At 33.7% G+C, this 24,145-nt stretch overlaps 1 protein-coding gene across 9 annotated transcripts in view; it reads right to left on the bottom strand.

Moving 5' to 3' along the window:
* Positions 1 to 24,145, bottom strand: part of LOC126779014 (guanine nucleotide-releasing factor 2) — a 37,666-nt gene that overhangs the window by 8,662 nt on the left and 4,859 nt on the right. The window contains exons 1-14 of one of the 9 annotated variants that reach the window (XM_050502767.1): positions 16,564 to 17,649; positions 9,313 to 9,481; positions 6,910 to 7,018; positions 6,587 to 6,695; positions 6,072 to 6,386; positions 5,296 to 5,443; positions 4,307 to 4,387; positions 4,019 to 4,149; positions 3,622 to 3,718; positions 3,377 to 3,484; positions 2,953 to 3,057; positions 1,905 to 2,015; positions 1,359 to 1,456; positions 325 to 348 (exon numbers count right to left, since the gene is read on the bottom strand). In XM_050502767.1, the coding sequence (XP_050358724.1) occupies positions 325 to 348; positions 1,359 to 1,456; positions 1,905 to 2,015; positions 2,953 to 3,057; positions 3,377 to 3,484; positions 3,622 to 3,718; positions 4,019 to 4,149; positions 4,307 to 4,387; positions 5,296 to 5,443; positions 6,072 to 6,386; positions 6,587 to 6,695; positions 6,910 to 7,018; positions 9,313 to 9,481; positions 16,564 to 17,221 (2,263 nt within the window). In that variant the 5' untranslated portion in view covers positions 17,222 to 17,649. Of the gene's footprint in view, positions 1 to 324; positions 349 to 1,358; positions 1,457 to 1,904; positions 2,016 to 2,952; positions 3,058 to 3,376; positions 3,485 to 3,621; positions 3,719 to 4,018; positions 4,150 to 4,306; positions 4,388 to 5,295; positions 5,444 to 6,071; positions 6,387 to 6,586; positions 6,696 to 6,909; positions 7,019 to 8,206; positions 8,664 to 9,312; positions 9,482 to 12,811; positions 12,868 to 13,313; positions 13,472 to 16,563; positions 17,650 to 24,145 lie in introns of those variants that run through there. The other 8 variants (XM_050502774.1, XM_050502813.1, XM_050502823.1 and 5 more) reach the window with 8 other exon arrangements.

The following is a 24,145-nucleotide window of genomic DNA, read 5'->3' as shown; positions in this document are numbered from 1 at the left end:
ACTAACGGTCTAACCAGTTGACTGACTTAAGTTTCATTAAAATGAAGTTTATCTATGCGAAATAGACACAATATATAAATTATATATAACACATTATATTTATATAACACATTAAAATTATTTACTATAATATTATTATTGACATAAGTATTTATTGAGTCATGAAACAATTAAAAATTGCTGCATTATTTCGCAGTACAGACGTTTATAAGACAATGTTGCAACTAGTTGGACTACCGTATCCGAGGGTATAGCAGCGCTAGGCTGAGGTATCTCGCATCTGGCGGGCTGTGGGAGGCAGTAGCGAGCATGCATTCCACTCACCGCTGTACGCGACGCTTTGAAACACTGCGGCGCCGCACCGGCACAACAGACAAACATGCCGTTATAACCCCCACTTAATTAAACATTAATAATCCCCGATTTTGGCATACAAGAGACAGTTAATTCGGTTAAATTACTAATGTAAGAGAAAGAGAAAAGAATTAAAATAAAAAATAATTATTGAACTGTTACACTATATACAATACCATTAAAAATAAACAATTCTTAACGGCACAGGTAGTTATATCTTTTAACGAATTAACTGTATAAATATTATTATTGATTCATTTGAGAATTTCCCAGTAGCCAAACATTAACAGAGGACAAAGTGGAACAGTAAACCATACCGACAATATTATTTTATCATATATTCAAGAGTTTTAAAGACAAATTAGAAATAGAAAATTAGAAACACATACACTTGAAAGTCGTGTACATTTCCGTAAATAGCATTTGCTCGTGAAATAGAAAAGATTCCACATTCTCACTTTCAACAAATATGCTACATGCAGTCAAAAACATCACTATAGTGACATTCATACATACATCTAAAACAACAACACAAGAATCCTTTACGCTAACAAAGTGTAAACTTGTTATATACTTTAAATTCGATATATTTATTAATGACCTAAGAACAAGTATAAGGATTTTTGCAACTTGTAAAAAAGTTTGATCAAAACCAATAAGTATGAAGTATTTTTTTTTTATTCATTACAATACAATATAGAGCGACAGTCAAGGCACCGGCCTTATTACGTCGTATTAACCAATTAAACTGATTTTGTGATTTTAAATTCTTTTGGAAAGGATAACTATTATATAACTTTTTCCTTCAATAAAGAAATATTTTCTGATCGCACACAGTATTCTTTATGCAAACCATACTTGTATTTTTAAAATACTGTGTTTTTTATTCATTTCTTATACACAAACAATAAAAGTATACTACAAGGTGTAATAAAATAGACGATACATAATTATGTATACTTTAGACGCGCGATACGCGACATTCTTATTATACAGATACTGACTGTGTTTCTTTTTGAGTGGTAGTGGCGGCGGTCGCTGGTGATTGTGCTCTGCGAGAGTGTGCGGCCGCGCCTCGTGCAGCGAGAACGGTGGCGTTTTCCTGTGTGATCAAACGGTTAGCTTGTTACTAAATTTTCAGATATTTTCTACGCAAAAAGTTTTTTTTTCGGGCTTTGATTTTGAATGAGATTGAAATATATATCTCAATCTCAATATCAAAAGTAACATATTACGATATGCATGATTTAAAATAATAATAATGTCCTCTGAACCGATTTCGGCCACGACGGAGAAATTCAAGAGAGATTAGCCAATTGCGCAGGACATATTAAAGTGCACAAGCTTACCAATAGCTTTACGTGCTTTAAGAGGCACGGGAGTGTAGTGTGTACACTCCACACACTTCCAACTTCCAGACTCCGGGCTGCTACTGAGAATTTTCGACCTGGGATTCGAACCCAGGACCTCCGAGTCTGCGACCTCACATGTAGCCACGAGGCAGTCAAATAATGATGATATATACATGATATATATATGTAGAGGAGCACCTGATCTCGACGTTGGGGAAGTACTGCTGCATATCGGCGCGCACGGCGCGGCGCGTCTTGACGGGCAGCTCGGGCGGCGTCTCGCTTTCGTCCGACGTGATGCTCGCCAGTCTGCGGACACGGACTCTCATTAACGAAATCACTCGACTCTACTTTTATTTTTTAAATATAATATGTAAGAAAGTCACCAGAATATAAATAATCTGTAATATTTACATTCATCTTATAAACAAAAATCGAGTAGATATTCCATTTTAGAAATTACAACTCTTAGCTAGACAATGTTAACAAAAGTTGTCATTGCATTTTTGTCTAAATAAGCTACTTTTACTCACGCGTTACTGTACTGGTTTTTTTTTCTAAATTTTCTATAAATACTACTAATTTATCATAATAGTTCAACGGCACACAGTCCAAGTAAACCTAACACATACATCTTTGCAACGTGCAATTTGTGCTACTTATTAAGAATATTAGTGACAAAACTGTCTATGATGATAAGTAAATGATTTCGAAATCGTTATGTAATTTTAAATATCTATTATTTCTTTTTTAAATAATAAATATTTTCAAGTAATGGTAATATATTTCTAGCAACAGTATATGATATAAAAGTGAGATCTTATAATTTCTTTTGATCTTATAATTTAAAACCGAACTTTACACCACTTTATACTTTCGCAATGTATTATAGTAACCATTTTATATATTATATTCATATAGCTCGTGACAAGGGCAATTCTGTCAAAGAGTCGAGGAAAGCTGAAAAAAAGGATCACGTATGATCACGGCTGAAACCCGAATATAATATAAAAAATGAAGAACCTTATTAGTACACCAAAATTATAAATCCATCCCGCCTACCTTCAATCTTAAGTTAAACAATTAATAAATAAAATAAATTTAAAAAAATTAAATAAGTCTGACTAACGGAATGAATCCGATTCAAATCAGTGTAATGTTCGTAATTATGACAATCAAAAACAGACGACAAAGCAATAAAAACAAATGTCCCAAGCCGGAGCTCGAGGCGCCGGCGGACACTCACTTTGAGGAGTTGTGCGCGGCCACAGAGTTCACACTGAACATGCGGCCCTCAACGCTCTGCAGAGTGCACTTCATTTCGCTCACATACTCTGTACTTTCAAAAGTACTGCAAACAATAACAGGAAGCATGACACGAAACAATCGAAACCAAAGGTAAGGTGAGAGGAGTTAATAGTGAAATTAAATAATTGTGTCCGGCGATTGCGGAATTTCATCTGGTATTATATCATATTTAGATCCTGTTTTTTTTTTTAATTTTAATCAATAATTTAATTACTATACTATATTTTTAATAAAAATGATAACGATACCAAATCGAATTCCTTAGTTATCGAAAATGTAATGCAAACAAGTGAGTGTACAACATAAAACAAACAAACAAGTGTGGGAACAAAACGTGACGTGAGTGATGCATAATATGTCACCTGTCCGTATGACTAGAGTAGTGATGCGAAGAGAATGTCGATGTAAAACTGTGTTCTGTTGATATCTCCGAGTGACCGACCGACACGAAACCGGATTCGTTGGAGAAACTTTAAATAAAAAAAAAATGCACGATAAATAGACTGAACAAAAATAGAGGAGAAAGATAAAGTAAATTTGTCATAATTATGCAATTGAACAACCAAAGCCTGTCGAGTTCGGAGCCAGCCGGGTATTGTTTACTCACCGATTGTGGTTGGAGTGACCGTGGACATTGTTCATGTGAGACTCGTGCGACTCCACTGAGGTTCGCATTTCGTTCATGTTATTGCAACTGCATATGCCTGTTATTCATAAATATATATATTTTTATATAATATTTAAAATTAAACAAACGAGATAAAATAAATACGTAAAAATCTCTTAAAATTAAACAATAAACAAAACCATAATCAAGATTTTGGTATCAATGACTTTATAATACTTGAAAATTTTCTCATAAATTTAAGTTGAGTCAATTACAGTTTGTATCTTAACTCTTTGATTTATTTGATATGTTCCAAATAACAAAAACAACAATAAAAAGAAGATTAGAAAAAGAAACATTTATATTAAATTACTTTGATATAGTTTAGACTACTAACCCACTAAATCAGAGTTAGGCGGAGTAACAAATACTTCATGGTTCATAGAATCGTGTGTATTTCTGTCTTCATCATTAGACACATTGAGCATTGAATCTAGAGAGCCACTGCTGTGGGATTGAAGTGATAATCTAGAAAAAAAAATTTAAAGTATATTGTATCTTTATAAAAAAAAAAACTTTTATTTTCAACATGTTAGTACCGTTAGTGCAGATAATTGTCACTTTTCCTAACAGGAAGGGAAGTGAAAGTGGTCATAAAGCATTAAAACTTAATAACTAATTATACCTGTCTATGGACAGTCCTAGTAGGGAGTTGTCGTTCGCGGACTTGCGCTTTGGCGGTAAAGGAGGGGCCAACTCGATTTTCCTGCAATAAACTTTCACTTTTACCAACCAAACATGAGTTCACATTATACAGAGAAAAGTGAAATTCATAACTGTGATGTCAAGGTCACACATTATGGAGATGTTTAACTTGATTTCTAATATATTCAAAATTTTATTTTATTTAAATTAATAAAACTAAATGTTAATGTAGTATTTATTGAACAGAGAAAGCATTAGTCTTAAATTATTCAAACTGTATAAGAAATATCATTTAATTGCTTCATTAATCGGTCGAAAGTTGTTTATTTACGACTGCGAAATTATCATAATTGTATTGATATATTCCATATTCACTTTTTTAATTTAAACATTTAGAAATCAATCAATTAATCATGTTCTAAATAAATCAAATCACTTTTCTATAATCTCTACATTCAATATATATTCAAACGCTTTTTGAAATCATTATATTTTAAATATATATATATATTACACATGCAAATTTGATGTTAAAAATTATAAAAAATTATATTAATTATTTTATGTAATAAGTATCCTTTTCTTACAAGAAGCTGATATTTATTGATGGATGGAATATTTATAAATATGAATTTGCTAATTTTATTTAATATGTATGTTGGTTGAGTTTTTGAGCAATACTGTTGACTGCAAGTAGTCTCCTTCGCCTAACCCTATTTCACTTTTTATTGTCTACATGTCTAGTATAATGCTGTGAGCACACTACACAATCGGACCGTACGAACTTGTTTCGAACCTTGTTCGATGAACTTACACTTTTTAATAAAACAGACGAATAAAACATCGGCTTCGAATGAAAAAAATATTGGCCTTTTAACCCCGAAAGTAAAACGTGATAGAAATACTGTTAGTCCTTATAAATTTTAGGTTCGGTTTAGTTATGTCGAGTTAAATGGTTTCGTGACTGACCGATTGGAGACCGGCCTGGCTGGCTTGGGCGGTGGCGAGTCTGGCGCGTCTAATATGGACTCCGACGAGTGTGACGCACGCACGCCGCTCGTTTCCGTACCGGGTTCTCCCGTTAGGAGGGACAACTCTTTAGGCGTAAGAGGTATGTCTGTAATAGAAAAACAATATGTAATGAATAACACATAAGAGGACTAAGAATATTTTACCCCAGTACTAACTATTTGAACATATTTTTTTTTACATTTAATATGATCAATTAATCATTATTGTAGTAAAGCTACTCTTTGTAAATTTAAATTTTAAAACTAGTTCGCAATTATCTAAACAAATTAATTTTACTATTATTGTTTACAATTAGACAATATAATATACTGAAATATTACTATTATAACTTTTTACTGGTCGTAGAGATTTATGCGAGCTCGTCTGGGTAGGTACTGCCCACTCATCAGGTTTGAAGAGTGAGTGAGCCACTGTAATTACAGGACAAGTGACATTACATCTTAGTTCCCAAGCTTGGTGGTGCATTGGTGATGTAAGCGATGGTTAACATTACTTACAATGCCAATGTCTATGGGCGTTGGTGACCACTTACCAACAGGTGGCCCATATGCTCGTCCGCCTTCCTATTCTATAAAAAAAAACTATTATAAGAAATGTCTATGTCATTGTGACTATTAAGTAATTGGAAATGGTCATGGGAGCCAGAGCCAGACAATGGCTTTCCGCATATACGGGCGCATTTGAGGGCCGTAGCTAACGCGCTCGAGACGTACCGGGTAGAGAGTTCCTCTGCGTGGAGGCGCGCGGCGACACGAGCGCGGGGCGCGGCGACAGCGCGGGGCGCGCCATGTGCTGCTGCGCCAGCGCCGCCACCTCCTCCACGGCCGCCGTCACGCCCTTCACCACCGAGCTCACGTGCTCCGGCGACAGCGCCGCCGTCGACGTCTCCATCTCCGTGTCGTCGGCGTTGGCTCGCAAGCTGACCACGGTCACTTCGTCGCAAAGTCGTATCAGCATGGCTAGTGCCGTGCACAGCCGCTTCACGGCGCTCATGAGCTGCGGCGACCGGCTGCAGTATGGTTTTATTGCTGTAAACGGAACGTCCAAAACGATTCATTATTATCGACTCCATGACCTCATTAAATGAACAAACGTAAAATAAAGTTTCTGCAAAACGGCAAACGCGATACGCATACAGATGCAGATACAATACCCTGGGTTTGGGTTTGTGTAAACAAAAACACAAAAAAAAGATCATGCATTGATAAAAAATGTATAATTAATTCACCTTTGTGTATATTTGCGATCGATTCGAAAACAATAGTGCCGTTATCCGGCAACATTTCCAGTTTCCTCTTTGTGATGACATCGGAGAAATGTTTTAAACCGAATGTGACCTGAAATTAAATACAATGACTTTTTAAATAAACTCCCTCATAAAGAAACAGCTTTGAATAACATAATTTACCTCAATAAATATCACATATTATTGTTTTGTACTATTTATTTGTTACAAAGATAATTTTATTTCACTATTATTCGTATTCGTGCGTGTGTGTGTATAGTTGTGTGGAATTTTAAACGAGATTATGTCAATAACCATTTTATTACCTCTTTGACTAGCCGTTCGAGTTCTTTGGCAGGTGTGATTTCACCCTCCTCCGCCGTGACGGATTTGGCTCCCATGTTCCGAGGTTTCGGACTAAGTGGGGAGTGCGACCTGGAAATAAAACGATACAATTTGAAATATTTTAAATGTAAACACAAACTGCATAAAGATATAGAATATTTTCACACTTCGTTATTAAAACACTTGTTTTTAAATGTGGGAACCACATTGTTTATGTTTTGCAGGAATACACACTGTACATATTATGATTATCGCATTTTACTTGTATTAATTATTTAAACAATCTTTTGTTTTGACGATTTTAATGAATACAAATTAAAATTCATCAAGATAGTTGTAATGTGTTTTCCGGCCTTGGCTAACGTAGATAGAAATCTCTTGTCTAGTAGTTTTTCACAATGATAAAAAAGTGCAAACAGAATAAATCTTAAATGACAGACTGCCGTCGTGAACGGCCGCTTTCAAAACGAACTTCGTAACTATGCGACATGACGCTGCGTATACAATTAGCAATTGGGCAATTCGATAAAAAATATTAAGTGGCACCGTTACATAAAAAAATATCACCCAAATGTACAACTGACTGAAATATTCGTATTGCGAAAGAAACTACTTTATATGCAAGCCAGCACGGCGCGAATAACAAAGCTAAGCTGTATTTGATATTCAAAGTCCCGGTTCATTTTACTCTGCGCATGTACAAATAACTTACGCATAATAAACACACATATTCATACAATTAACATTAGCTTTAATGATACTCGTGTGCGTTTGTGAACTTATTTGCATTTTGTCACATGCTGTTTAAATGTGTCTGTTGAATCCATTTACAAATATTGACAATTGTTTACTTTGATATATTATTATATTTTTAGAACATAAAAACCCGTTTTCACTGTTTTAAAGAATCTTATAATACTAACTAAAATAATTTAAGTCATGCAAACAATATACATAATCTTTTATGTATATATAGAGTATATACAAAATATAATTAATGACAAAATGTTTTTAACGAATATTGGACACGTATTGTAGACTACATAAAGAATAATCAAAGACAAATTTAAGTCATACTAGAGAAAAAATAAGGTCAAGCCCGCAAACTTTGATCACGAGCTCTATCGAAACGTACAATAAAAGAATAACGAGTCATTTCGAAAGATATAGTTTGTACCGTTATCGATCATGATACGACTTATAATAAACGTTAAACCATGTTAAAACTTATTCACTGTTTAAACGATGTATGGTTTTTATTACCCTTATAAACCGTACCGTTTTCCATTGTAGACGAGGCGCTGATGAAGCTTACTCGTACGCTTGTTTATCCAAAACCCGACAGGCGATCGTACCGTGTTCGACATTTAGACACACCGACCAAAACACCTGAACCGTAACGACACTCGATCACACAAGATTTTAATATTCACACAGTAATTTACTTTCAAATAACCTCAGATATTAAATACGCGTTCGGACACACTAAATAAAACAATTCACCCACTGACAGTCCGGTCGCGGACATTAAAATGTAATCACTTAACATTGCACGTTCCGAACTAATGAGATTTCAGCGGACAATGTCATTAATGCGAGCGACAGTCTAGCCGTCCGTGACTCATAATAAACGCCACATTAAACGCATTAAATACTACAGCATAAGTTAAACAATGATTTACAAAAGTATTATAACACTTTTAATTTCATATTCATATTAGATGACACTATTCATATTGGACGATATAATATTCGACCTTACGAGTCGAGATAAAGTAATTAAAATGAGCGACTTTCTTGAATAGCTGCCAGTATGACAGTAGAGTTATGTACGTATATGCAAGACTATTATCAATTCAGATAAGAAGCAATAGCTGGTGCAAAGATTTCATTGCTATGTACACAACTTGGAAAGATAACATTTTGTAGTGACAGATACACACAAACTTTATGATAGTAGAATAATGACTTGTCAAAACATCTTATGCGTAACATACGGATAATTTAAATTGTTATAATTTCAAAGGTTACATGCACAAGACACTTAATTATCATAAATAATATTGTTTTAAAAACAATTAACTAAATACGCAGTAGCAAATGTACCTTTAATTTTTAGTATGAATTTCATTCATTGAACTCCTATAATAAAGTAATCTATTTGAAATTGCTTAAGAAATCGTGTTTACCAATTAGTATTACAATGCGTAATTATTGATAATCACTATAAAGGTCATTAATAATATTTTTTTGTGTAAATGAAAGTTTTTAATTTTTATTTAAAATTAACAACAATTAAAATAGACCATATTTTACGCCATTGTCTCGCATCTTGTACCAAATTCCTGTCAACGGACGCGCGAGTCGCTAGATAACGTACTGACCTGATATTGGAAGCGAGATGCGGCGGATGGGGAGGCTGCGCAGGCGAACGCATGTTTGAGATGCGCTCGAGTAGGTCGTCCTTGAAGGAGCGCGCGCGCCGCGCTAGTTTGTTGGCGCCGCGCAATGATCCGCGGTGCCCCGACCCCGCTTCACCGCAAACCTCGTTCTCTGTAACCATTTACAGAAAAGTAAAGTAGATGACAACCTTTACAGCTATCTCATTTATGGATACCTAGATCTTAGAAAAAATCCTTCAGAAATGTACCACTATCAAAGGCTAACCTAACCTAAAACTCGTCTTCTAATTATTTAACAGAATTCTGTACCTTTTGGTTTATTCTTCGTTCACGTAATTTAAGGATAATTATTAAATATAATCAGGAATTCTATTATGAGACATCAAACATGCAGTACGTGAGGCTTTTCATGTAAGTGGAGAAATCCCTAATACCATTACGGAATATAAGTATACAGCGTCAATCTTCTTATCTTATATATTTCTTTGCTCATTATCCCTATTGTCGATATATTAATTGTACTAATAAAATTCAGTACACAATCAGATGCCAATTACACACTATCACTGACCATCGTTGTATAGTATCTGTACAAAATCTATGAACTAATATCTTTTTAAAATGAAAGGGGGCAAAACTATAAGGATGCAGGGCAATGGACTTTTATCAATAGCGGAGAGACAGCTATTCAATCCGGGATAAGAGATCCGATTCTCTACGAACTACCGGACGGACAGCATTCAACAGAACATACGAGCAGAGACCCGAGAGGCAAAACAGGGGTTGCCAGGACAGTGATACTTTGCGGTAGAATTTCTATGGTAATATGGTCGCTTCGATGATATGGTCGGTCGAATCGATTTTTGTGATATGCCAAGTGATAAATCGACTAAATCTGTAATTTTACAAATATAATCGTCAATCGTTGTGTCTTAATCTATGCCCGCGTCTATGTCAATTTTCCATATATTACGTAAAACAAAATCGGCCATATTTTCTTTAAGTCTACGACTATCGCGATCTTTACAATTTCTTCATAGCGAGCAAGTGAGTACGCAAAAACAGGTGCACTCTATTCACTCACGTAGTCCGATAGGACGGAAATCCGACACGACCGGAAATAGATCGGATAGATTATAAATTTTATAAAAATAATTTGACGATTTTGGTTGCATGAATGTTATTGATCACTTTAGATGTTTCTATATATTTGATAATGTTATCTGTTACATTATACATATATATGAAGCTGACTGTACCAATTTTTATGACAGTTAAATGTTTGTCACATTTATACTTCAAGGCTGAATATAATTTAATATTATTTCTATAATTTGTGTTGGCATAACGATGTATGCACATGTTATACATCGCATATTAAAACAACACTTTATAAATGGTTATATAATCAATCAATACAAGTTATACAACTTATACAAACTTTCTTTTTAAAATTATTTTTTACCAATTTTCTACTTGCTGTTTGTATGACGATTAGAAATGGATAAAGTTTTTATTTCTTATTAATTTAGTATAGCTAATGGGTCTGCTTCGAGGAGGCGTGAGCTCTCCGTGTCTTACTCTGCATGTAAATCTAAAGAAAAATTCTACCACTAATCCTAATTCAAATCCTTGAATAATGATGTAAAACTCAGATATTCGTCACGTATTGTGTATATATTAATTGACAATTTCGCCGAATGTCATGTGGGTGACATTATGTGGGTATGGAATCAATTGGAAATTTAAAAAACCTTTTACAGTGGAAAACTCGAGATTCGTCATATGTTTCTCTAAACAGCGTTTTCTCCTTTCAACAGCGCATTCAAAACGTATCTATGTTAAATATAAAACTATAATACTTATTCATATATACACTGAAACACCGGCATATTAACGAATCGTTTATAACCCTTAAGGGAAAATTATTGTAACAGGAACTCATTACGTAATTCATATTGTCGCTATCACTTCTAATTAAGTAATTAATCATGGAACAAAAATATATTAATTTATACTAATTATCGATTTTTTAATATATATTTAATTATACTTTATTTGAAAGCGCTGATCACATACCAACCTATTAGTCATATGAAACAATATTTATAGTTTGCATGATATATATAAAAGCCGAGTTGGCCCAGTGGTAAGAACGCGTGAATCTTAACCGATGATCGTGGGTTCGAGCCCGGGCAAGGACCACTGAATTTTCATGTGCTTAATTTGTGATTATAATTCATCTCGTGCTTTACGGTGAAGGAAAACATCGTGAGGAAACCTGTATGTGTCTAATTTCACTGAAATTCTGCCAAATGTGTATTCTACCAACCCGCATTGGAGCAGCGTGGTGGAATAAGCTCCAAACCTTCTCCTCAAAAAAAAGGAGAGGAGGCCTTTAGCCCAGCAGTGGGACATTCACAGGCTGTTATGGTTACGGTATGATATATATAAAGTTAACTGGCTCTATAACTTCACGGTATGGCCTTAATAGGGTTGTAATAACTTTGAATGATACTATAATTGTTCTAAAAAACTGACGGCACATATGTGTATGATATAGGCAAGTTTCCTACAATCCAAATTTACTTGAGGGTAGGTCTTTGTGCATGCCCGTCTGGGTATGATATGGGTTAAAGGGTGAGTATAATTGCAGGATTAATGGAAATAATTTCTTAGTTATAAGAAATGATTAAAGTTAAACTGGCAGACAGCTATACATCTGATTTTTGTATATATAAAATATTGCAAGACAATCCGTTTCGCACAGTTAGTTTAATACAAACTAGTACTTTTATATGATTCGATATTATAAAAGGAATTTGTTTACTTTATTAAACAAACACAATCGCCTTGTAATATAAGCATAACAGACTTGATAACCAAATATCTTATTTAAAGAATGTTCAAACGACGTGACGCATAATTCAACAAGAACAAATCAACACCGAGGCCATACAATCAAGGCAGACAACGATCTTTAAAGAATACCCAAACCTTATACGGTAACTCGTATTACGCATTACGGCTTTGGTGTTCACTGAGAAGATAATAAGAAGCAAAACAATATTTATTATTTTACTCGTTTCCGGTAGCGTGTTAGGGGTGTGACGGGGAGTTCAGGTATTAGGTATCCCATGTTCTTTTCTGTACCCCTAACAATCGGTTGAGTAATTAAGACATGAAAGCATTAACAAATAAACTCATTTATATATTTATAACGTTTATCATTAAATACAAGCAAATTATAAAAAAAAAAAAAAAACTATAAATAGATATTTGTTATATCATAATTGTTAGATAGTTATTAATGATTATATCCTCAACTGATTATTATTGTCTCGTTACTCAATGTTTATATTTACAATCATTTTAAAGTTCTTATATGTAACAATGGCTTTCCGTTTTTGGTTCTGGCCATCGTTGACGTAATGTTTCTATATAAACAAGTCTACAGTTAAATAATAATTCCAATACTTACACAGTACACAGTAATATTCCTATATGTTCCTTATCACTTTAAACATTTTAGAGGAATCGTTTAAGGATATACTGAACTAAAGTAGAAAACAGATTCTATTTAACTGAACTTAGCACATACATGCAAATTAAATGTGTATTTGTTTTAGGGGTATTTTTATACGTAAAAAGACTCAAAAGACAGCGACGCTACCCGTCTGTGCTCTGATCTCATCTCACTCTATTTCCTTGATTGCATCAATATTATCAACAATTATGTCTTAAATGTGCTAGATTAACCTCAAGGTTTTAGTTTACATTTAAGTGGACCATTAAGTTGCTATTTTCGAAGAATGTTTATATTTAACAAACAAGGTCTTCCATGCCACAGTACGTGCAGGTCAAAATAACTAATAAGTTTTCCTTATTCATCTACAAACTCATTTTACATGAATCACCAACTTAACCCGCATATATTTGATCACAATACATTTTTGATCAAAAACTGATCATATCACACTCACTTTTGTATTATAATCGAAAAATCTTCCAAAACTTGTTACGAGACGCGTTGGAGGATAGGTAAACAGTTTTATCAATGACGGTCGAGTTTATAAATACACGCGAAGGCGACAGCAGGACGCGCCCAAGCCGCGCCGCGTGACGACTGAGACAGGCTACACTAGTCGAGGAGGACACCGCACCGTCCCGCGCCGGACGGACGCCGGGTCATGCCCGCTTCCTGGGCTCGAGTGCGTCATACATATCATAAACAAAAACTAAAGCGGAGGACTTACAGTAAGAGATTTTTTTTTATTCGTAACATTTGAAAAAAAAAACATAAGTGACATTATTTTTAAATATACAAAACACTACAAGTATTTCATATGATATATGAAAAAATCTAAAACATACCGTTTCAACGAGATAAAATATAACAAAAATCGCTATGCTGCACTAAGCCTTAAAACACTTAGTATTCATATTTAGTAATAAGCGCCTGGTTTGGATATGATGTTACAACCTTTTTGAAAACTAGTTATAATACCTGGCTTGACTTCGCATTGTCTTTAATTATTGTTTTATTTATTATTTTTTAACATGTCGATATATATACAACCTAACCATTGCTTATCCATCATACCGTACGCCAATCGACTTTTCTTCTGACGCATCTTTGAATGTCTCCGAATGTCTAGTTAACTACTAGGTCTGAATTGGATGTTTTCAGCAGCAATTTATCTTTTCAAAATATGTTTCAAATTACAATGCTCTTTATTTACACAATACTGTATTTTTTTACCAAAAAAAGCGCCCCGACAACTTTTTTTTTCTGCTGTTACCTTACTGTAATAAAAATGTCTTTTAAGATAAAAAAAAACCAAAGGTCAAAGAACATCTTGTAGCTTACGCTAGTAAGGGGTGGTTACGCCCAGAGAATTGGAATAGTGATTCAACGGAGAAATGCATGCTTACTGGCATTCTAGCTATCATTTCACGCTTTATGAATTCTGTTGTAGTTATTTTAAATTCGTGTCTACATATCCGCGTGTGAGCAAGGGGGGGGGGGGGCAGGCACCCCTGACGTGTATAAAAATTTCACGATGATCGGTTGTACATTTTGGTAGATTTTATAATAATTCATTTAAAAGAGATTCAATGAGTACACCCATAAAACTTGTTGGAATTTAGTCTAAAATAAAAATGGGCTAATTTCGACCGCAAACGATACTTTTTATAAACTCTTTCAATGTAAATAACATACTTTCACAACAAAATAAAAAACATATATACATATACAGCATAAGCCCATAAAATATTTATATGTTAGTTTAAATGAATAAATATTATTCATTTACACTATATAAATCTGAAGAGTTTATTTGTTTATTATTCAGGATCCACTAGTTCTTTTTTTTGTGCGTAGCCGATTTATTGTGGAAAATATAGATTAAGAAAACATTTTCTTAGATATTCATCATAAATAATAAGCAAATGTTACAAACGTGAGATTATGTTGGTAAAAAATCATAATAGGTGTTTAAAGATAGTGTTTTTGAAATTTTGTAAAGTATTCCTAACAACCTAAAAATATTTTTGTAACAAAATACTAATAGCTGTTATAATGTTTAAAAATAATATTGTGTACATTCTTTATAAAAAAATTCTATAACGTAGTCATTAAATATAAAGTCAGAATTGACAGCGAATGATTAGGCACGATTTATGAGAATTTAATATTTCATTATCTTATAATTAAAAATTGATTTTCCAAGCGACCTCATAAAATTATAAAAACTTATGCACGTACTGGCAGGACTTGAATGACGTTATCGCATACGTAGAAGGGGATTTAATACATTTATCCTTCTTTACAATTTACATAACTCACATAGTATTACGATTTTATTAGAATTTCAGATTTCAGTTTTTTTTTTTATTTAGACGTAGGACTTTCTACAGATTATAAGTTTTATATATTATAATCCTACACAAATATCAACGCAAGAGTTGATGTGCCAATGTATTGGCACACGGGACTAAATGGCATAGATCCCATGACTATCGGCGCATTAACGGTATGAGGAGCGGTTTGTACTTCTTGCAGTGTCGGTGTCAGTCTTCCTTAAATTATAATAATTAAAAATTAACTCAAAATTTCCACCTTTTCGGAATGTACAGTACTGAGCGGAACCGAAGTCAAAAAAAAAAACTATAATGACTCTTTTATACGAATTGTAATAGATATATGATCAAATTTTTTAAAATTGCAATACGAATAAAATTTCAAAATACATTTTTTTTTAAATAATTAAAGATATTTAACGTGGAAAATAAAAATTAACAATAGTCAAAAACATTAAAACTTCTGGCAATCTCACACACTAACAAATTCATGGCACATAAAACTCAAGAAAAATAAAAGTATATTTAAATATTATTAACGACTTTTTCCGACGGCCTTAACATTACAACAACAATACATACAACTCTACACAATGCCCCGTTCTCGCGTATCTTACGTTTTATTATACAATATCAACTACCTCGTTGTACTCAGCTCTACGATACAACAAGAGTAAGAAAAACCGAATGCATTTCACATTCTCTTCCGTTTTATATAAGGAAATGAGATAGCGATTTAAATGTACTGTGCATATTATAATGAAAAAAAGCAAATATTTGAATTTTTTATACACCCATCCCATTTGTCTCATAAATTTCGAAAACATTTTAATAAGGTTTATTTTTAAAATTATCAAATTAAAGTGTTTTTGTCCAATGTATACTGGGTAATGAAAATGTGGACAAAATATACCAAGCAGAGTTAAGTAGTTTTTGAGGTTAGCGCGTTCTAACAGAAATACTGTTAGACATTCAACGTACAGGCTTAGTTTAGAATTGTTAATACACAAATATGTTCAATAGATTTTTGGGTGCAGTGTTTTAAGAACACATAAACCGATTTATTTTTTTGTAGAATAGGAAGGCGGACGAACATATGGGCCACCTGATGGTAAGTAGTCACCAACGCCCATAGACCTTTGCATTGTAAGAAATGTTACTAGCCAATGCGCCACCAACCTTGGGAACTAAGATGTTATGTGCCTTGTGCCTGTAATTACGCTGGTTCACTCACCCTTTAAACCGAAACACAACAACACCAAGTACTGCTGTTTTGCACAAAGCCCTACCACCAGTCATCTTTACAACAGAGCCAAAGGAAACAACACGTATTTGAAATAAAAATAATCTCAAATTATACGAACATACCGTTCAAATGATTGCTAGCGACACCGTCTCCGCTAATTTTCCGATAAACACCGACACCGGGAACCGCAGTAGTCCGCGAAAAGCGGCGTTGCACGGGTCTTCGACGAGCTTCCACTACAGAATACGAATTTCTAACGTCACCCCCCTTACGGGCAGTTTTACAATCTTCAACAGGAGAAACGTAATGTTTCAAACTTTCGTCGTGCAACAAATTTTGAAGACTGGTTCCATTTCTTATTTTGTCTTTTATAGAATCTTTCTTACCCTTTTTTAATGTCAAGTTATCGAAACTCTTGCAGGGCGTTAATTGCGGAATATTATTGTTACGTATATCATATTTCCGTGGATCGAAGGTACTGATGCGCGGGTAGTGACTTACTAATATGTCGGGCTTTTTACATTTCGTTACAATCACAGTTTGGGACGCGGATGACTCTGGTTTATATCTGTTACCGCGATGCTTGATATTCATAATATTGCGTTTTATTACAGAAGTACCTCTTACTTCTACAGCATGTATTACATCATTAGATTCAAGAAAGCCCAAAGGGTGTAATCCTGTCTTGTAAACATGGTAGCTCCGTTTATTTCTTCTCTGATTCTGATTATCGTCGTGGATAAAACTCTCATCGTAATGAGGCATCTTGGCACAATACATAGTGACCTTTCCAAATCATATGCGGAGTTGGAGTTATATTTATTAATAGAAAAACGGCATTTTCACATTTTCTTCTATTAAAGTCATGGAAAAGCTTTGTAATTAGATATTTGCAGTTACAGAGAAAGGGAGTGCCCTTAGAAATCTTCGAAAGTAGGCACTACACTCTCAACAAGTTTCTCCTCTGAATATTGATGAATGCTACACTGTCGTCGCAAGGTGTTGTGGGACACTGCTTGACATTCAAAATCACATCAGCAAATAGCGATCATTCAGGAACCGAAATAGCGAAGACGTAAGGTACAATTAGGTCATTATTTATTTACAGTTAGCGTCGCAACAAGCTTTATGTGCGCATCGCTCGATCTTTTACAGACTTCTGTCCAACATGCATAGAGGACCTTGGCAATGTAAATTTAACTAAATTAATCGATCTTTTTTGATCTAAATATAATAATTAAAATTACAAAAAAAAATCAAATTAAGTTGCAACAAAAATGCCATTAAGGATCAACGATATTTTTAAAAGTTAATTTGATCTTTCAAACCTATAGAAAGTTACACTATTATGTCATAAAACATATTTATAAAACGAACTTTAGACGATGGAATTGACTACTTTCTCTACAAATACAAACGGCAATTTCAAACTTCACTCAATCACTCGACTTGTAAGTGTGTCGTAAATAATATAGTGAAAAGTCCCCACTTAACAAACACTCATTACACATGTTGCCATAAGTTACGAAAATCCACTGTGTAGACCGCCTCGCACTGAGATAATTTCGTGTAAGCACGCCGTCTTTATAAAATACCTAGTCTAAAAATAGTTAACGTTTTTTCACAACCAGATCTCGATATTCAGCAGAGCAACGAGTAGGCGAGGTAATGGGCAGCAGAGCATACTATTGACACAGGATGTCGAATTGCGAATCGGTTAACGAGATACGCGGTAGAGAACGGTGCGGGTGGTGCGGCCGACAGCAGCGGCGCGACGGCACTGCGCCGACTGCCCCTGGGCCGCTGCTGTCGCACCAGCGAGAGTGAAAGTGCCAGATCCATGCATCTCCGCAACTGCGCCCGAGTCGGCACACCTGTCCTTACAAACGCTAGTATTACGATAATATACGATAGTTAATATCTGTTATCTAATACACGTACGTCTTCCCGCTCCTAGCACTTAACTGTTATTTTAACTGATTGAGAATATTACAGCAGGCGGTGATAAAATATATAATTTTGAAACATGGAATGCGAATAGATTTGCAGTTATTTTACATAACATTATGTTTGCTAAAAACTATATGATAGCGCGTGCCCTCTTTGGTAAGTACATAGAAACGTTTTTCGTAAATCATACAAAACTATATTTTTCTAGTCATTTTATCAACGATTTTCGAATGGAAAGTATTTACTGAATATTAATCACAATCCATCTAAATTTAAATTGAATAATATACGAAACGCTTAACTCTTTTATTCCATGATAAATTGAAATAGAAGCGTGCCAAAGATCTGTGTCACTTGACCATTACCAGACCGCCAGGGTTACACGCAAGGCAATTGTAACCGTATTAAACACGCAACTTATTAAATTAATCAGAAAATAATTAAGATAAAAATAACAAGTTTTTACATCATACATATGTTCATTATATAATAATCATGTTTATGTACATTATTTAAACTAAAAAAAAAATATATTTAAAATATTGCAGATAAATCAAGATTTTTCTTTAAAATTTTACAGATGATAATATTATTTTAATTCACGATAAAAACTGTTCCTATCGTTAAAATTAAAGTGTTCATTTGTCAAACGGTAATTCTATTCCAAGCGAAGTGTTAAAACAAATAAAAACTGCCACTCTCGAACTTGTAGCTGTAGTGCGTCAAAATTGTTACTAGAAATTAAATTCTATTTCGTTCTTTAAACAAACCGCTTTGTATATACAAAAGTGATATTTATAAATTACATATTGACCTACATCATGATACACAAGTAAAACGAAAACTAATAATAGTATGATAATACTCGTAACAAGATAAATAATGTTTGTTTATTACTTTTATTACCAACTGCTTGCGTACACTCGATTGTATTCCACTAAGAAGAAACTTATATTAATTAACTATACCTATTATTATACTACAATAACTCTTCCTAGTATTACTCTTAGGGCCCAAATTACCTCAATTTTAAGACGCGACAATTTTAACTACGTTTTTTTATGGTATGTATATACTTGAAATTAGTTTCATACGAATAAATAACGCAATGAATATATATATCGATTTATACTTTTTCAACTAAGTGCAGGAAACTCACACAAACGTGTGCTCGGCCACCAGCCACGGTCCAAGCAACTCACTTTCCAATAAACTAGCCCGATCGCGATACCTAATCTAACGGGATCGAATTACTCCTAGCCTTCTACTTAACTCGCCCAACCATTAAGTATAGCAGGGCATCATTCAATTATTCGTCGTATAATCATTAATAAAGAATTGCGTAAAACAATAAAATACTAGTTACATCATTACGAAACACATTCATCATGTTTTACTCAACATTGCGGTGACAGAAGACCCATCACGATTCCTAATGATAGTGAATTACTTCAAACCTTGAGTTAGATACAGCGATGAGCAGATACAAAGGTATCACGTACAGTGCCTCTATTGTAATATAAAAAAATAACTTATAAATGACTTTAAAATATAATTGAAATTGAAGAAAATAGAAATGATCTTATATTATTACTTATTATTATAATTGCTATTCTAGTGGTTTAAATATTATACGACTGTATCAATATTTAAACCACTAGAAAAGCTATAGGATATTTATATTCTAGAACACCCAATTAGGTAATAAGAATTGAACGGGGCGAAGCCCCCGTACGAAAGATACCAACTTAAAGACGAAGCTATGAAGCAATCGGTGATTATTTCACAGATCACCTCTCACGTTCAGTCATGTCAATGCATGTCATTAAGCTTATCAATAACCGGAAGAAAAGATGTGTGAAGGTCTATTTATGTGTTAATCTGGGAACTCGGAAAAAACATTTATACTCTAGTAACTTCTGAAATTGAAAAAAGTGTCAATTCTTGCTACTGCTAGTAAAAATACTTGTGACGGCTCATTTGATTCGTAATGACTAATGAAAATTAGAAAAAAGTACAAAAATTTAAGACCCGCTCATAATCATTTGCAATAGATCTGAACAATTACGGCCTTACTTATAAACGTTGTTTAACGGAAGATGATTCGTTAAGCAATAATTACTTATTTAAAATAATAACTTATTGACTCGAAATCCGAAAAAAGAATATAGAACATTGCTTCAGTTAAACACTGATTTCTCTATTTCTGTTAAGAAAGAGAGAAATCAGTGTGAAACAGTCGCTAAGCATCGTTTATAAGTAAGGCTGATTATGATTAAATGTCAACAATTTATAGATAAGATCTAAAAATGTGGTCTCGCTTTTTGCATATAACTCAAAAATGATTTAAGTTAGATAAATCTAACAAAAGGATTCTGAAAGAGGAGAATATTTCATAAACAATTATTGTTTAATGTTGAAAATAATTATTAATACTTAAATTTGAGGAGTCGAGATCCAGTAGACAGAATGCATAGTTGACCGAAAAGTCAGTCATTAGTTTGTTCAAAACCACAAAAGAGCCCCTTGGTTTTTCGTATTCTTAATTTAAATTTATATTTTGCACGGCGATAAGAGAAAACACCTTTGAAATTAGACGTGTATCCGCAAGCCGCATTGGAGTCTTGTAATGGAATAAGCTGCGAGTCAATCTCCATAACAAGGGAGGTCATTGGCCCACTGTGGGACATTTGCGAATTTTATTTTAGTTATTTTTATTTGTTGATGTAAATGATCCAATAAATTTAGAATAATTCGAGTTAATGTTATATTATATACAACATTTACCTCTCGATAAGTAAATATGAATAGAAATAATTGTAATGAGATAATCCATTAAAATAAATATCATTTGTTAACAATTGTTTAACTTAGTATTAATTATAAAGTGTATGTTAGTGTCTATACTTTTATATGAAGCTGAAGAGCTTATTTTTTTAAACGAGCTAATACAATTTTCTCCGAGTCCTATTTGACTTGTTAGACAGCCCATTTATTGGGAAAGGTTATAAACTACATAATATCACGCTACGGCATACGAGGGCTGAACAGTAATGTTTAACGGGGTGATACCGAGCCGAGACGAGAGGCTAGTCTATAAATAAATTGTCGTGAGCAATATTGTTAAATATCATTGTCAATATTATTAAGATCATTGCTTAAGCGTTTGATTAAGCAAAACACTAAGCAATTATGAAGATTTTAGATAACGTAATAACCATTTAATCGATTTGCTTCGATATTTATGATCAAGCTTGGGCGATGTCTAAAGTTACATTAATATTATTATATAACGATTTCTATATTACTAAATGAGATGGGAATATTAGTGATTTTAGAATAAAAATCTTGAATAGCAACGAGTATATATATATGAACACACTACACATTACAAAACCAGACAAAACAACATAACGACCTCAGAAATTAGATATAAGGTCGTTATAATATAAAACCATTTGACTGAGTCTACTGAGCAGCAAGCGGATTAATCAAAACATGAACTATATCGAGTGTCATTTATATTACTCGCGTTTGATATCAATAAGTTGAAGATAATTCGAAACTAGATTTAAAGGACTCGTTTTGCCATTCACTTTCGTTAGTAAATACGTCGATCGACGACGGTGCTTTTGCTACCGATGGAGTCAAGGTAAAGTAAAGTAATCTTGCACCTGTCGCAATAAGTCTATAAATCAAGATCCACGCGTGAGTAGTCCAACATAGCATGCACACAGACGTTTATGCAAACATTTCCATGTGAATGGCTTAAGGTAATTGAGGAAATAACGACTTGTGTGCCGAGTACGAATTGGTTCCCTATAACGGATCTTCGGAATAGAACTTTATGGCATTCGAATAGCCCGAACGGCGCGTAGGGTCATTGTAAATGATTACTTGTAACTTAGGATGCCGAACATATTATATAAATGTCTTTTGTTTATTTTACATTTAAAACGAATTGACTTTTTTTTATAGATTAGGAAGGCGGACCAGCATATGAGCCACCTGATGGTAAGTGGTCACCAAACGACCTTAGACATTGGCATTGTAAGAAATGTCATCCATCGCTTACATAGCCAATGCGCCACCAACCTTTGGAACTAAGATTTTATGTCCCTTGTGCCTGTAATTACACTGGCTCACTCAACCTTCAAACCGAAACACAACAATATCAAGTATTGCTGTTTTGCGGTAGAATATCTGATGAGTGGGCGAGCTTGCACAAAGCCCTACCACCAGTGACACAGCGGGGCCTTATGCGGGACTTGACTAGTCCATTATACTCTCACAAGATATTTTATCAACAATCAGCAATACCTTAAATTTCCGGTTTGAAAGACGAGTATAATAACAACCTGCAAATGATGCACTGCTGAGCTAAGACCTCTTTTTCTTAATCACATGTGGCAGATTTTCATCCTACACAACACATATTAAGTTCATGAAAATTGGCCCATAATCTTCGCTTATTATTTTGATATTCTAATAATTGGATCATCTCAAATCAAGAAAGACGGGTGACACAACACACAGACACAAGAGAAATAACAACTCAGATCCCATAGTAGTATCAGAGTAATTACTCCAGCAACTTATATTATCTTAATAAATATAATAAAATAATTATTAATATTTTAATTACAATTAGCAAATCTGCTTTCCTATTAGGAATGTTAATAATGTAAAATGGGATAATCATCCCCTTCGTAACTGATTTATAAATTTAGAAACAATGGTAATACTCGTTAACTAATTAATTAATCGCAAACAGCATGTAGATTTTACATAGGAAACGACATCGCAATTTACATAAGCAGCAACAACGCATGCAAAATACGATAATATTTTAAACAATCTTCATAATTGTATTAATAAACAACATCTTTGTAACCTTGACTTAATATTTTATGTAATGTTTTAGTACATTTCGTCAGAAAATTGTAAATAGAACAAAGTATTTAACTCGGCGATATTATTAAACTTAATTTTAAGATTAACTAAAAGCTTTTATTTGATCGATGTACTCAAACGAATAAAATAATAATATGATAGTTTATCTATATCACCACCAGCGCAAATGTGCGCAAAATTTCAGCTCAATCGTTTGTGTGGAAATGGTATAAAATTCAATTGCAAAATTTCATAAAAAAAAGTAATCGACGTTTACGTATTTATATACCGATATTCGAACTAAAAGCTTTGAATATAATAGCACGTTCAAACACTAAGGAAATGGAAGCTGAGCATTTGAACTCTTGTCGACAGACGAGGTCCCGTTACAGTGCCTTAGCAGATAGGCCAGAGCACGTTGAGCTAGAATCTACCTACATAATGAGTATTGTGCATATCGCAGTGATTACTTATTAAATAAACGATACATTCATACATTCAATATTTAATAACCTTTTTTTAATGATACTTATATCTGTCGTTAGGTAATTACTACTATTCACAATTTCTACTTATTAAGCATAAGTTGAATACGTTACGATTATGTTATTTGAAGACGACATTGTACTTACTCCTAAGGGGTCCACCTAGCGACTTTCACGACGCGAGGCGGCCCGAAAACTGTTAAGCTATTGTCACTTCATTTCCTATATGATAATTATTATGCTTGAATTTCTTAATATGTAATAACACAAATAGCAGAATAAATAAATAGACTTAAATAAAAATTATGTCATATACTACAATTTAATTTAATTTCCTTTTAGGTCATATTTTACATAACAGCTAACTACTTACTAC

Source organism: Nymphalis io, chromosome 2 (assembly GCF_905147045.1).
Source record: "Nymphalis io chromosome 2, ilAglIoxx1.1, whole genome shotgun sequence".
Lineage (NCBI taxonomy): Eukaryota > Metazoa > Arthropoda > Insecta > Lepidoptera > Nymphalidae > Nymphalis > Nymphalis io.
The sequence above is the reverse complement of the archived record's forward strand: the minus strand, read 5'-3'. Positions and strand labels throughout refer to the sequence as shown.